This window comes from Gigantopelta aegis, chromosome 9 (genome assembly GCF_016097555.1).
Source record: "Gigantopelta aegis isolate Gae_Host chromosome 9, Gae_host_genome, whole genome shotgun sequence".
Lineage (NCBI taxonomy): Eukaryota > Metazoa > Mollusca > Gastropoda > Neomphalida > Peltospiridae > Gigantopelta > Gigantopelta aegis.
The window spans coordinates 29,040,431-29,054,440 of record NC_054707.1 but is presented as its reverse complement, the minus strand read 5'-3'; the positions used below and the strand labels follow the sequence as shown (position 1 = coordinate 29,054,440).

Here is a 14,010-nt window from a genome sequence, read left to right as displayed (position 1 = left end):
ATTATGAATGCTATTCATGCTAAATTACATGTTCATAACAACCAACCACAAAGCAATGCAATATATGTGGTATGGATATAGTACCAGGGGTATACTCACCAGCAAAAGTTACACAGTTCCCAATATACGTAATTCTGTATATTTTTATTCATATTTTCTTATTTTCTTTTCTTATTATTATTGTTTTATTGTTATTTTATTACACATACCGTACCTAAAACATTCTGATCCTTTTATTATTGTATTGTATTTAATATCTGAAGGCAGCATTACTAAATATGGTGCAGTACATGCTGTCTAAACCATTTACATGGATATTTTGAATATTTTTATATTACACACGTCTTACAAACATAAAAAGTGAATTTACATACCATTCTAGGCAAGTCTGCATTACATATACAATTTATCTATCTCACAACAGTTCATCTTACAATAGTTAGTTTTTTGTTGCTTTTTGTAATATTTTAGAATTGCAGTTCTATTTATATTATGCTTGACTTATGTTTTGGTGTATATAATTGAAATCTACATATAATATTGTCATCAGGCAAATATCTAGCACTATAAAAATCTAACTTTCATTCCCAATTTTCAATCATTTTATGTGATCCAAATATGATGTATGTGAAGTTTACAATTTTCTATTTCTACATCCTTTCTTTTATTCTATAAAGTAGATGTTAATAACAATTACAAAACAATATAATACCAGGTATGAATAATTATATACTTCTCCAAATAAGTTACTAGTAAGCAATGCCAGAAATGTATTAATTTCTATGTATACACATATACTTAGGATTGCCTGAAGCTTTTATTATTAAAAAAACAAATTGGCCTGGCTTTTTTCTATAACATATTGAGGCTTCATTATTCAAATATGGTTAAGTATATGGAGTTTATATACTATGTTCACAAATTTATGAAGATGTCCCTCTGTTCTTAGTACCAGCCAATTATAAGTACCTTTCCTCGGCATATGTGTTAAAACATTTACAATTCATCTAGCTCACAGAAGCTTGTACTATTTTTAAAAACATATTTGTATTTAAATTGTGCTTAATTTATGCTTAGGTTTATATAATTGACATCAGATATAGTCATCAGGCATATCTAGTACTTGACTTTCTTTTCTATTTCAGTCTTATCATCTGACTCAAATATAATGTCCATTATGTTCACAATATCTGTAATTTCTTATTTTGTCCTATGGGCCTTTGCTCTTGTTCCTCCCTCAATATGTCAACAGCTCTTGCATTATCAGATCATGAACCATCAAATTCAGCTTCAGTATTTCTTTGGACATTTCTCAGCCATTTCTATGTGGTTGAGAAATACTCTGGACTTAGTGTGTGATATGACTAATACCATATGAGACCATGACAATTTGCTCTATTGGTACAGTATATTTTCAGGGAATATCTACTGGATGGAAGGTTTGCAACTAATCCACAGTAGCATAATAACAGCATTCATGGTTTGGCACTAAATTTCTCATGTGAAAGGGGTTCTTCCAAGCCACACTTGATCTAAGGAATCCCTACAAAGGTCTTAAGAGACTGGAAGACCATTTAAATGAAAAAAAGAAAACTCTGCCCTCAGCTTCTTGGGAAGAGGGTTCTATTTGTGAGACAAAGTACGTTTCAAATGCAAACCATGTCTGGGGGTGTTGTAAAGTACACAAGAAGATACAGAAACAAAGATTATACTTCAATGTCTGTACACTGCTGCCAATTCACCATCCCAGATACGAAATTTTTTATAAACTCAACTTGGCAACAAGAGGCATCTTATAGATGTGCACAGCATCATTAAGGATGCAGGGAAGACACCAACTAGCAATTCCAGCAGTGCTTGCCATTACTGGCTATGATACCAACAGTGCTTTTATGCAGAATGGAAAACTGGAGGTTTTGAATATTCTCAAGCAACACCAAGACTTCCTTGAAATGTTGTTAGCTCATGGAAGTTCAGCAAAAATTAATGTTCATATATATTTAAGAAGTAGATCATTTCATATACCTTCTCTATGGGAGTGCAGGTGCGAATAACATACAAAAACATCATGACTTGAGAAATATCTGGAAATGTTTGTTGCCAAACCAAGAATAATAATATTGAACTACAATAGAGTATAAATCAGCCTTCTCCACTCTACATGTATGTATTCACTGAGAATGCACATAAAGAGAACAAATTGCCAAGTTGTTATTTGGTATCAGTCATGCCAGGCAGTGCAGGCTATTCCCCAACCAAATTGTCATATGGCTGAGAAATTTTAGAAGGAACACTAGAGATGAAATAGTGATATTATACTATGAGGGCTGATGGGCATACTGATGGAGGAACCAGAGAAGAGCCTAGAGAAGGAGAATAACAGAAACTGTGAACATGACAAACATATTTTAATTGCATGAAAATGCAAAGGAATATGAAAGGAAGTCAAAACTTTCCTAGACAATATTTGATATAGAAACTAATTATATACACCTGAGCATAAGTTAAGCACAATGTAAATATAAAGGCAAATCTAAAAAGATTACAAACACAGACTAGTATAACATGAACTTCTGTGAGATAGATGACTTGTACATGTAATGCAAAAGAAATTATGGTAGGTACACGGAACTGATGCTTTAAATTTTTAACACTGGTGTTTAGTAAAGAGGGACATATTCATAATATTGTTGCACATACATGTATACTCAACAAAATTAATTAAGGGCTAGTAAACTTTCTTATATTATAATATAATTCTTTGTTACTGACATATTATTTTAGCATGTTTTGGTCATATATATGGCTTCTATACATTGTTTCAGTAAACTTTTACTGGTTATACATGCAAAAAATACTGGGTATTTCACATACTTGAAATGAGCATTAGGCTAGTATTTGTTACACATTTGTTCAGAATGATATTTGTCATTGTGTTCCATCAAAATTGTTATTTAAGTCATTAAGTTTAAGAGCATGCCAAAATGCTGGCCCATGGACTACTACATTTTACATTTGGTTCCAAGGATGGAACTTTCACAACAATTAAATCCCTAATTAGCACTAATTAGTCTTTCTTAGGTAGCCTTAGGGTACTTAAGAATTGGGTTTCTGTGGTCAGTTGGGGTCCCTCTACACCTCAACCCTTTTGGAACTCTCTCAACAATTAAATCTCACTTGGCTCCCACACTAACCCTCTTTGATGATGACAGTGTCAAGTCTCTCAATAGTCGGGTTGCCAGATGCCAAAATTTGACCTAACCTTGAACTTGGGTACATACAATGTTTTATGGTGGTTTTATGTCATTTAGGCTATCCTGAATCGGAAATTGCATGATGACACTGTCATCATTGAGCAATGTTTTTTACGGCCATTTTAAAAACACCTCCTCCAGGCTAATAAAATTGCCGTTTTTTAGTTAGTCCTACTGTGTCATGCAATAATGTCCTATAGGTACACAGTTATTACAAGACCTCTACCTATTTAGATACCTTTTACAAACATTATCAAATAAAAAAAAAATATATAGCAACATGTAAGTGGAGTTTACTGGTGGCCATCTTGGTTTTCAAAATGGCCACCATTGCAAATTTAGTTTCTTCAATACTACCACACCCAGGCAAACCTAAACTTTGTTTTAAAGTGGTATAAAGGTAGTTGGACATGATTCCATGATCACTATATATACAAGGATATTTGTAATCTGTATGTTATACATTATTAAAACTATTGTAATATAACAATTGTATTTATTGATTATATGTCTAAGAACCACTTGAAACAGCATCTTTTAAAAGAAATGTTACCCCCAAAAATATCTCTTATAAAAATTTGACAAGTAACTATAAAATCATCTGCATCACATGTATGATATATAAGGTAAATTGTGTTACATATGTAAATGCAGGCATGTTAAAATGGACTGGTAGCTGTCAAATTTGATTGGCTAATATAAAGTTTATGCTGTCACGTTTTGCACATTAAACATGGTACAGATGAAATAACATATTTACGATAGTGCTTAGAAAGGGAAGTCTTAATCTAAATCCGATCAATATTTTTGTAAAATACGTATGTGGTTCCTTGCTTTAAATATCATTCTATGCACATCTTTGTGCTCATTCAGATTTTCCTTTGTTTATGTAAGCTGTAGCGCGTGTACTAGTGCTTGCTAAAAGAAACTGGCAGTCTTACTACAGATGGTGTTGAAACCATACTCTACAGACAAAACACTTTACAGTGATTCATGCTTGAATACACTCATGACTATTTAAGTTCTTTTGTAAACAGTTTTGTGAAGAGATACCATATTTAATACGCTAATGGAAGATTCGTAATTGTCACATCACACCCTTTTAAATGTTTATACTACTTTTATATATTAGTAGATTAACACATATTTTTATCAGATGTTATGGGAAAAGGTTTTATTTTGAATGCGAAGTATTTTTAAAATAATCACCAAATTTTAATTAGCAGCTTCCTTCTTTGAAACATAATTTGTACTGTAAAGTCTGATATGCATGTACGATGTTCATCAGTAGTGTAATTTTCATCATGCATAATATTTAGGATTTATTTACAAATGTCCGGTGCAATACATTGTCAGAAAATGGTGCAAGATAACCCTTGACATGAACAGTTATTCATGAGCAGGCATTTTAGCAAGCAGTCACATACCATTACTTCTATAAGCTTTGGTGGAGCACACACCAGTACAGTGACTGGGTATGCCGTTTATAATGTCCCACCCACAGTCATATATATTTACATCGTCAGCTTTCCACATCATGGTTTTAACTTGTTTGATGTGCTCAGTCAATGCAAGATCAGTAGAACGTTTGATTAGGGGAATGTCTCTTTTACTTGTAAATATAGTGTGCTTCAAGTGGTTCATGGACGATTGTCTGCAAATATATGGCATAGGACATGCAACAAGCCTCAAACCATACATGATGAAAATGACTGATGAAAAACAGTAATATCATCATACATGAATATCACATTTCACTGTAAATTATGTATCAAAGTAGGAGGCAGCCGATTCAAAGTAGGTTGTCATTGTAAAGAGACTTCACCATTTAAACAAACTTTTTTTCAAAGAAAATTGGTTCCAGTAATCCACCTAATCAATATGAAGATTGACAGAGTGTATGTAACATGATTGATGATTACGAATCTTCTATCAGCATATAAAAGATGATAACAGTATTTCTGCACAGATTCCAACAGAGGTTACGAAAGTCGCAAGGTATACAGCCATACCCTAAAAACCTTTATAGAGCTTCCTTAAATGATAGGACCTCTGAATCACCTCAGGGATGTGCACAGAACGATATTTCAAGCAAGGAACCTTAAGTATTTTTTAAATATTTCTCAGATTATTTAGAGGACAACCGTGTCTATGTGTTCAGCACAATCCACAGCCACCTCCACTACCAAAAGGTCTGCATCACCCTTCACTCTGTGAGTAACATACTCCGTGTACATCCTCATAATCTCATCCCAGAGGGCACCCTTTGTCCACGGTATTCTGTGAAGGAGAACACCTCCATCGAGGACATACTGGACTTGGTCAGGAGGTTTGGGGATTCTGCAATTGTTGCAGACCACAGACTATCAGCTAGACTCACTTTATTAGCAGACCTCATCACGTCTGGAGATTCAAACAAAGCAGGTGGATAGGAGCACATCTCATATGTGAAGGTATCTGGTAATTCACCACATCTATCGCCAGCAGCTAACAAACGTTGGAAGAGGGGCAGAGGATCCACACTGACAACTTCGTCTCTGATCTTCACTGAACCTATTGTTCCCATTTGTAACAGCTTGATCCTTCTTTCTAAATGTGTGCTCAACTACCTTTTGATTGGTCATTGACTGCATTATTTTCTGTCCCACATGTTTAGCAGTGTCACAATTCACAGAGGCATGTGCTGTTACACCAGTTGCAATGTTTTTCAACGACATTGGAATCTCTGTGCTGAAGGGATTTCTCTGTGTCAGGTATTGTAACAGGTCTTGGATATCACTGGAATCTTTGGCCATTCTGGCACTGTTGGTCTCCTTGTGCTGTTCACTGGTGGTGAATGTCGTCCCAGTGGCATCTTGCATTGCACTGTTGATCTCTGCACAGGCAGGAGTGGAGAGAACTAGATGAGGCATTGAGTCTCTGTTATTCCTCGTCCTCTCATCAGGCCTCCACGTGTCTTCAAAGCGCGCATAAGACACTGCTCTATTGCAAGATCGGTTGAAATGCCCGCCCAAAGCCTGTCAGACCGGCGCACCACATGAAGTCCATTCATGAAGTGTTTGTGTATCTCGGGTAGATCTGTCTCAAGTTTCAGCATTTTTTGTAGATACACATGAACGTTTTTCACATAGAGACTGTGGCCAGATGCCGCGAGGTATGGCAGCATGTCATACAGACACTGAAGATGAAGCGCCCAATGTCCAAGCCTCTCCGCATTGATAAATCTTCGGAGCAGGTCTACCATGTCCATATATTGGAGCCAAAGTCTTGCCATTCGGCACTCTCCCAACCTCTTTTTCTCTTTCTCCACGTTTTCGCGAAGAGCGTGCATGGCGTCATTTTCCTCCACATCAGAAGAAGAAATTGATTCTGACAGTATTCCCTCCAACAGGTTTGTCAAGGTGGAAAGAAGGGTATCGTCAACAGCAGCATCAGTGGGATTTGAAACATCTGGTGTGGGTGGTTTCTCAACAGTACTGTCATCATCAGAGTGGACGCTTGCATCTGGTTGCGATGGTACTGAAAGCGCGGACAGGTCAATGTTCAGAGCACTTGAAGTCACCATTGTATTCAGGGCCGCATCGACAAGCAAATGACCTCTAACAGCACGACTGACTGCTTTGCCTGCGAGCATGTGTCCGACAGTGTTGCCAGCATACACCACTTCCAGCAGCTCCTGTAGGCCAGATCCTTCCATCAAGTGACCAATAGATCCCAGGAAACTCATTTGAGTATGGAAGCCTCCCAGACGAATGACAGCTGGCTGTAATTCTGGCATGCTCTCTACCATGGTATGTGCCTTCCACCATAGCGGCTGATCAAACGTGACCACTGGGTATGACTGGTGCCGTTGTGCATGCGAAGATATAAACTTCAAGGTAGAGTAAATGCAAGACAGGTCATTTGGGTCCATGTCGATCATGGGGGAAAAAATATGATAGATGAAGTTCCAGGATGCTGTCCCTAGTGGACGAGCTGCATGAACCCAGACCATTGTGGTCAAAATACACTAAATATGGATTTATGCAAATGAGGAATACTCCAATCTTCAAATTTTTATTTTTAATGAACTTACCATACCTCAAATACCCTGAATTGGTGTTAAATTTATTCCAATGAGGACATTAGAATTGTTTATTTTTTTATTTCTAAAATAATAGATTTTTGCGTGGTGGCCATCTTGATGATGTCATAAAAATATGTTCCACTAAGTCTATTTTGGTCTATTTTGAAACTGATGCTCCCAGATGTATAAGGAATCAGAAAAACCATGGTTGGAAACTATTGCAATTTCTTTTTGGTAATATACCAGATTGCCCGGACTATAGGACATGCAACAAGCCTCAAACCATGCATGATGAAAATGACTGACGAAAAACAGTAATGTCATGATACATGAATATCACATTTCACTGTAAATTATATATCAAAGTAGTAGGCAGCTAATTCAAATTAGGTGATTATTTTAAAGAGACTTCACCATTTAAACGAAACTATTTTCCAAGAATATTTGTTTCAGTAATCCACATAACCAGTATAAAGATTGACAGGGTGTACGTAACATGATGATTACGAATCTTCCATTAGCATATAAAAGACGAGAACAATATTTCTGCACAGTTTCCAAAAGAGGTTACGAAAGTCGCGAGGGTATACAGCCATATGCTAAAAACGTACAGCTTCGTTAAATGAAAGTGTATGTACCTCTGAATGAGCTCCGGGATGTGCACAGAACGATATTTCAAGCAAGGAACCACAAATATTTAAAAATATATTTCTCAGATTATTTAGAGAAAAACGTCCCTAGTGTTAACAAAGTTATTTAATCTGTACCATATTTAAGATGCATAACGTAACCATGCAATGCAAACGTTCCATAGCAAATGAAATTCGACAGCTACCAGCTTATATGCCTGCATTTATGTATGTAAATAATTTCACCTGATATCTGGTACATGTGATTTTATTAATTTACCGGTAAGTTACTTATTAAATGTTTAAAAAATGTAATTTTACTTTTAAAAGTACTTTTCTGTCTCCAGGTTGGTTTTAGACCAGATAACCAATATATACAACTCTTTTAAAAGTATAGCCGGTTATACATTACAATGTTTTTAATATATGACATATCAAAATAGGTAACATTTTGGGTGCAGGTTCTAAAGTTTATTAAAGGGACTGACCTGTGTTTTCAGACCTAGCAAGATTTCTGTTTGTTCCCATAAGCGCATGTGTCAGGGGGCAGGGGGCAGAGCGCAACTGCCCACCTTGTGCTGGAGAAAATCACTAAAATTCGGGCAAAAACAATAGAGATATTCGGGCAGAATGAGCTAGCCTGAAATGTGTTCACCATGTATTTCCATCATTTTAACCACAATATTACTTGTAATCTGTTTGGTAGTAATGCTAATATAAATAAACGTTGGTATCCAGATTCGTGCATTTTTATTTAATTTGGGCAAACATCAGCCTGTCCCACCAACAAAATAAACACACAAACTGCTTTTTCAGGTCTTTTAAAACACTATCTTACCTTAAAATGTTTTACATATAAAGCATTATACTAATAAATACATTCAGAATGACCTTTGGTAGCAATGTTTTAAAATTTCGTTTGGCTGTTGAAAAATATTATAAATATTTACCTTCAAAATTATTTTAGACAAAGATCAATATTGCCATACAAACATTACAATTTCCAGAGATAATCATATTCTAAGCAAGAAAACAAATTTTAATTTTAATAATGCATTCATATTTTATTTGTTGAAAACGTTGAAACGGCTACAAACTGAGGATAGTCCAATCCCTTTAATATAAGTATAGAATATTAGTCTGGCATAAATGCACGGAAATACTCTTAAAGTACATTATAGACATTAGTTAAAATAAAATCAATATTTAATTTCAGAAATTATGCCAAAATATGTTCCTTGCAAGGTGTAAATTAGGTTAAATTGGGATTTTTATTTTTAAATCGGTTATTTTTAACTTTCTTCTGTGAAAATCCTCCACCCAAAATGTTACCATTTTCATATTGACCAATACAGATTACAAATAGTCTTGCTTGTGTAGTGAAAGCATTCCCACCTACCTGTATACAACTTTAAAAAATTGTTTTAGTTGCCTGGGTGCAGTAATATTGTAAAAACAAATGTTTAAATGGTGGCCATTTTGAAAACCAAGATGGCCGTCAGCAAACGCCCCTGAAATGTTGCTATTGTGTTGTTGTTTTGTATTATTTTTTAGTGTTTGTAAAAGGTATCCAAATAGGTATGGGTCTTATAATAATCTTGTACAAATAAAACATTATAGCATAATGCAATGGGCCAAACAGAAAAAACTGTAATTTTTTAGCTTTTAAAATGACCGTCAAAAAAATTGTTCAATGATGACAAAGTGTCTTCATGCAGTTTCTGAATCAGAAGACCCTAAATGATATAAAACCATCATAAAACATCGTATGCACCCTAGTTCAAGATATAACCCTTATTCTGCCCGACTACAACTTTGCGAACATGATCGAGGGTGGTTTTTTGCGCAGTAAATTTAAGAAATTTCATTTCTCAAACACCTTGACTGTTTTGACTCCATTTGTTTCCCTCCTTTAGGTTGTGACATTCGTCAATCCTGAGCGCACGGCTAGGAAGACGTTCAAGATCTGGGTTCTTGCTATTAGTGTAGTCAGTGGATTGCTTATCCTGTATCTGATCGGTGCAGTTCTTTGGAAGGTAGTCAGATTAGCCTACGTCAGATAGCAGTATACCAAATAGTTTATCACTGGGTCAAATGTTTACTACTTACAAGCTTTGTCATTTAGGTAAACCAATAATTTACCATTCTATTTATATATAAATGTTTATGGTCCTCTAAACATAATTTCTTGTTTGTCCTAATTTCTATCAAAGAAAATGTCTTGATGTGACCATTTGGTGCATGCCAATATCTAATCATACGACTAGTGATTTTAAAACGACCTTTAGAAATGTATCCTTCCTGTTGAATCACTGGGATACGTGACAACAGGGGCGTAGCTAGAAAACATTTAGCATTACGCACGCCGCTTTATTGGGGAAACTTAATTACTGAGACAGGGAAGAGGATATTTTATAGAACAATTACAGACAGCCTCAACCTATTCCCCGATTAAATTTGTCTTTTGCATTACACATGCGTGTAATGGGCGCTACGCCTTTGGACAACGCTTCAAGCGGTTATGAACATGAGCATAAGATTTGAAGGAAAAAAAGGTTGTAAAAAGCTGGATAAATTTGCAGGTGATTATATACTTAAAACATTTCACCAAACTATTTTGGGGTGGAGGGGGGGGGATATTCTAAGAAATTTAGTTTCAGACAGAAATATCATATAGTGTATAGTCTTATACAACAAACAAGTACCTTTAACTTGAGTATTTGTATTTGTAGTTCGACTTCTTCAAGCGGAAAAAACGTGATGAGTTACAGAAGTTGATGTTAGAAGCCGAGTCTGAGAGGAACGGTGTAACTATAATAAACAGTGATGAGGCCAATGACGTCATGGTACTGCCAACCATAACATTTCTAAATTCCAACCATCAAGATATCAACTTCAATCATCACAATCACCAGTGGTCCTCTCCTGGGCCCCACCCTGCATTTAGCAATGACACTTACCTGGAACCAATCAACATGAGGTCATAACACAAACTTCAAAGATGTGCAGCGTTATAGAAAACTACAAAGGAGGCTGAATAAATCCAGTGCTCCATCTAAATTTCTGTTTTCTGTCAGTCATTTAACACATTGTAATGTTTCATCACTGTTCTGTACACTGTGGTTTAAACGTCTAACCACAAAACACATGTATTAATATTGATATGTGTCATTCATTCATTCATTCATTCATTCATTTGCTGAAGCCAGTTTTGTTATTCGTGCTCTGAGCTGCCATTGCCCATTCATTAGTTCATATACACATTCATTTAATTATTCATTCATTTTTTTATTATTATTATTTCAACATCCCACACATAATATTTAACAAGGCATCGGAAAAGCTACAAATCACCTTGCGATTACATCATCCTATTCCCGTATGTCGAGTTTCATGAAAATCGGATGTGAAATGAAGTCGGTAGAACAGTGACGTCGTAAAAAAAAATAAAAAAAATAAAAATGTAATGGTGACCTTGACCTTTGATGCAGAGATGCGAAACGCACACTCGTTCAAGATATCACGATCCTATTCCTATATATGAAATTTCATGAAAATTGGATGTGAAATAAAGTGGTCAGAGCGGTGATGTCAATGTCACATCCGCTACATCGCCTCGGCAGTTTGTCGCGATGGGATAATAATAGGATACAATCACAGTAATGTAGGTTTGAAATTCTGGCATCAAATAATTTCGTGTCATTTTATAAAATCATGAAATTTTTTTTTTTAACTTAACATTACAAAACATGAAATAAGGTTAATTTTCTTATCGCTGTGTTAAAATAATTTGGTAAGTTTCCATTTCAAATTAAATATTAAAATACTCAATACCCTCAGAAAACTGGTGCCAAATGATGAGTGAAAATAATATCCATTTATTATAAACTTTGGATGATTCAACAAACTTGACTACTTGAGAACGCGAACACAACAGTCACAACAAGTTAAGAGCCAGTATGGCATTTTACCTTCTTTTTTTTTTCAAAAATTAAGCAAACAAAATCAGGGGTGGTGATAAGGTAATGAAAAGTAGGTTACATACTTTAAACTCAAACATGAGCCTTATGTGTTCGAAAGATGTGTGCCCGGACCACCAACACATACTGACATTTTAACAAATGAAAAAGTAAAGTTTGTTTTATTTAACGACACCACTAGAGAACACTGATTTTTTATCTTATCATCGGCTATTGGACGTCAAACATATGGTCATTCTGACACTGTTTTTTTTAGAGGAAACACGCTGTTGCCACATAGGCTACTCTTTTACGACAGGCAGCAAAGGATCTTTTATTTGCACTTCCCACAGGCAGGATAGCACAAACCATGGCCTTTGTTGAACCAGTTATGGATCACTGGTCGGTGCAAGTGGTTTACACCTACCCATTGAGCCTTGCGGAGCACTCACTCAGGGTTTGGAGTCGGTATCTGGATTAAAAATCCCATACCTCGACTGGGATCCAAACTCAGTACCTACCAGCCTGTAGACCGATGGCCTAACCACGACGCCACCGAGGCCGGTTTGAACAAATGAAAAACGCGTAATAAAAAAAAAAACGTGATTATTCCCATTAACTGGGGGCAGCCATTTTCTTTTCTTTTTGTTGCGTCCGGTACTCTAGCTAGTGGCAAAGTGACGTCAGTTCCGACCAACTACTGTATGCACAGTGTAAACAACGAAAGGAAAGGAAATGTTTTGTTTAATGATGCACTCAACACATTTTATTTACGGTTTATGGTTAAGGACCACACAGATATTGAGAGGAAATCTGCTGTCGCCACTTCATGAGCTACTCTTTTTCGATTAGCAGCTAAGGATCTTTTATATGCACCATCCCACAGACAGGATACCACATACAACTTCCTTTGATATACCAGTCATGGTGCACTGGCTGGAACGAGAAATAGCCCATGGGCCCCAACTACGTGGATCGATCCCAGACCGACCGCGCAGCAAGCGAGTGTTGTACTACTGAGCTACATCCCACCCCCAGTGTAAACAAAAGCATTAATTTACAACAAGGTGCTTTTCTTTGATCAACCTGACTTGTGGGCAATTCCATTGTGACGGACATACACATTGGACGACTAAAGTACTAAATAGTAAAAAAGTTATAAAAAAATTCCGGAAAAGTTCATAATGGCTTCATTTAATCATTAGTTAGAGTTTTATATTATACCCCTTAAAAATATATTTGTCTTGACAGAAATTGTGGAATTAGTGAAAAGTCAGTGTCATCAACATATTGTTAAAATTCTGTCAATTGTTAGTACTCACATAATTAATTCCTATTTCTACACACAGTCTGAACATCAGGGAAAAGCATCACTGCATATTCAAAATTTAATAAAGTAGGCCTAACTGGGTCTCATTGATACATGGTAAATATTGTGAGGACGTACATAAATTGTGTGTCAGACGTACACGTCCAATTTGAATGAATTAATTTTAACATAAGATCAATACTAGTCTACCCAAAACTCCATACTTAAGACTTTAATGGTGAAATAGAATAATAATTGAGGAAAAAAAGAATAAGGAAGATAGTTTTTTAAAAACCCACCACCTTTAGAGCACATTAATTGAGCAGAGTAATTATCAGTAGTTTAATGTCAAGCGAGCCATTCCATCATCCATTAACTGCAAGAGTGTTTCCATACCACTGGCACAATGAATGGGCTACCACACTCGGATGCAGTCGCAGGATCGAACCACCTCGGTGGATCTTTTCAACTGATTGGGTTTTCTCGTTCCAACCAACTGAACAAAGGCCGTAGTATGTGTTTTCCTGACTGGGAAAGTGCTTATAAAAGATCCCTTGCTGCATTAGGGAAAAATACAGTGGGTTTTCTCTAATGACTACATTCAGAATTACCAAATTTTTGACATCCAACAGCCAATAATTAATTAATCAATATGCTCCAGTGGTGTTGTTAAACAAAAACAAACTAACTTTATCTCAGACACAGTGTGTGTGTGTGGCCCATAATCCTTCTTGTGACTAGTATATTTTCAAGAGAGATAGAACATGATGCAAATATACATGCATGAAAGGTT

General features: G+C 35.9%; 1 protein-coding gene across 2 annotated transcripts in view; it reads left to right on the top strand.

Moving 5' to 3' along the window:
* Window positions 1–11,009, top strand: part of LOC121380926 (integrin alpha-4-like) — an 81,731-nt gene extending 70,722 nt beyond the window's left edge. Inside the window, exons 20-21 of one of the 2 annotated variants that reach the window (XM_041509964.1) lie at window positions 9,866–9,985; window positions 10,682–11,009. In XM_041509964.1, coding sequence (XP_041365898.1) covers window positions 9,866–9,985; window positions 10,682–10,936 — 375 coding nt within the window. In that variant the 3' untranslated portion in view covers window positions 10,937–11,009. The remainder of the gene's footprint in view (window positions 1–9,865; window positions 9,986–10,681) is intronic. The other variant, XM_041509965.1, reaches the window with a different exon arrangement.
* Window positions 11,010–14,010: the final 3,001 nt, after the last annotated feature.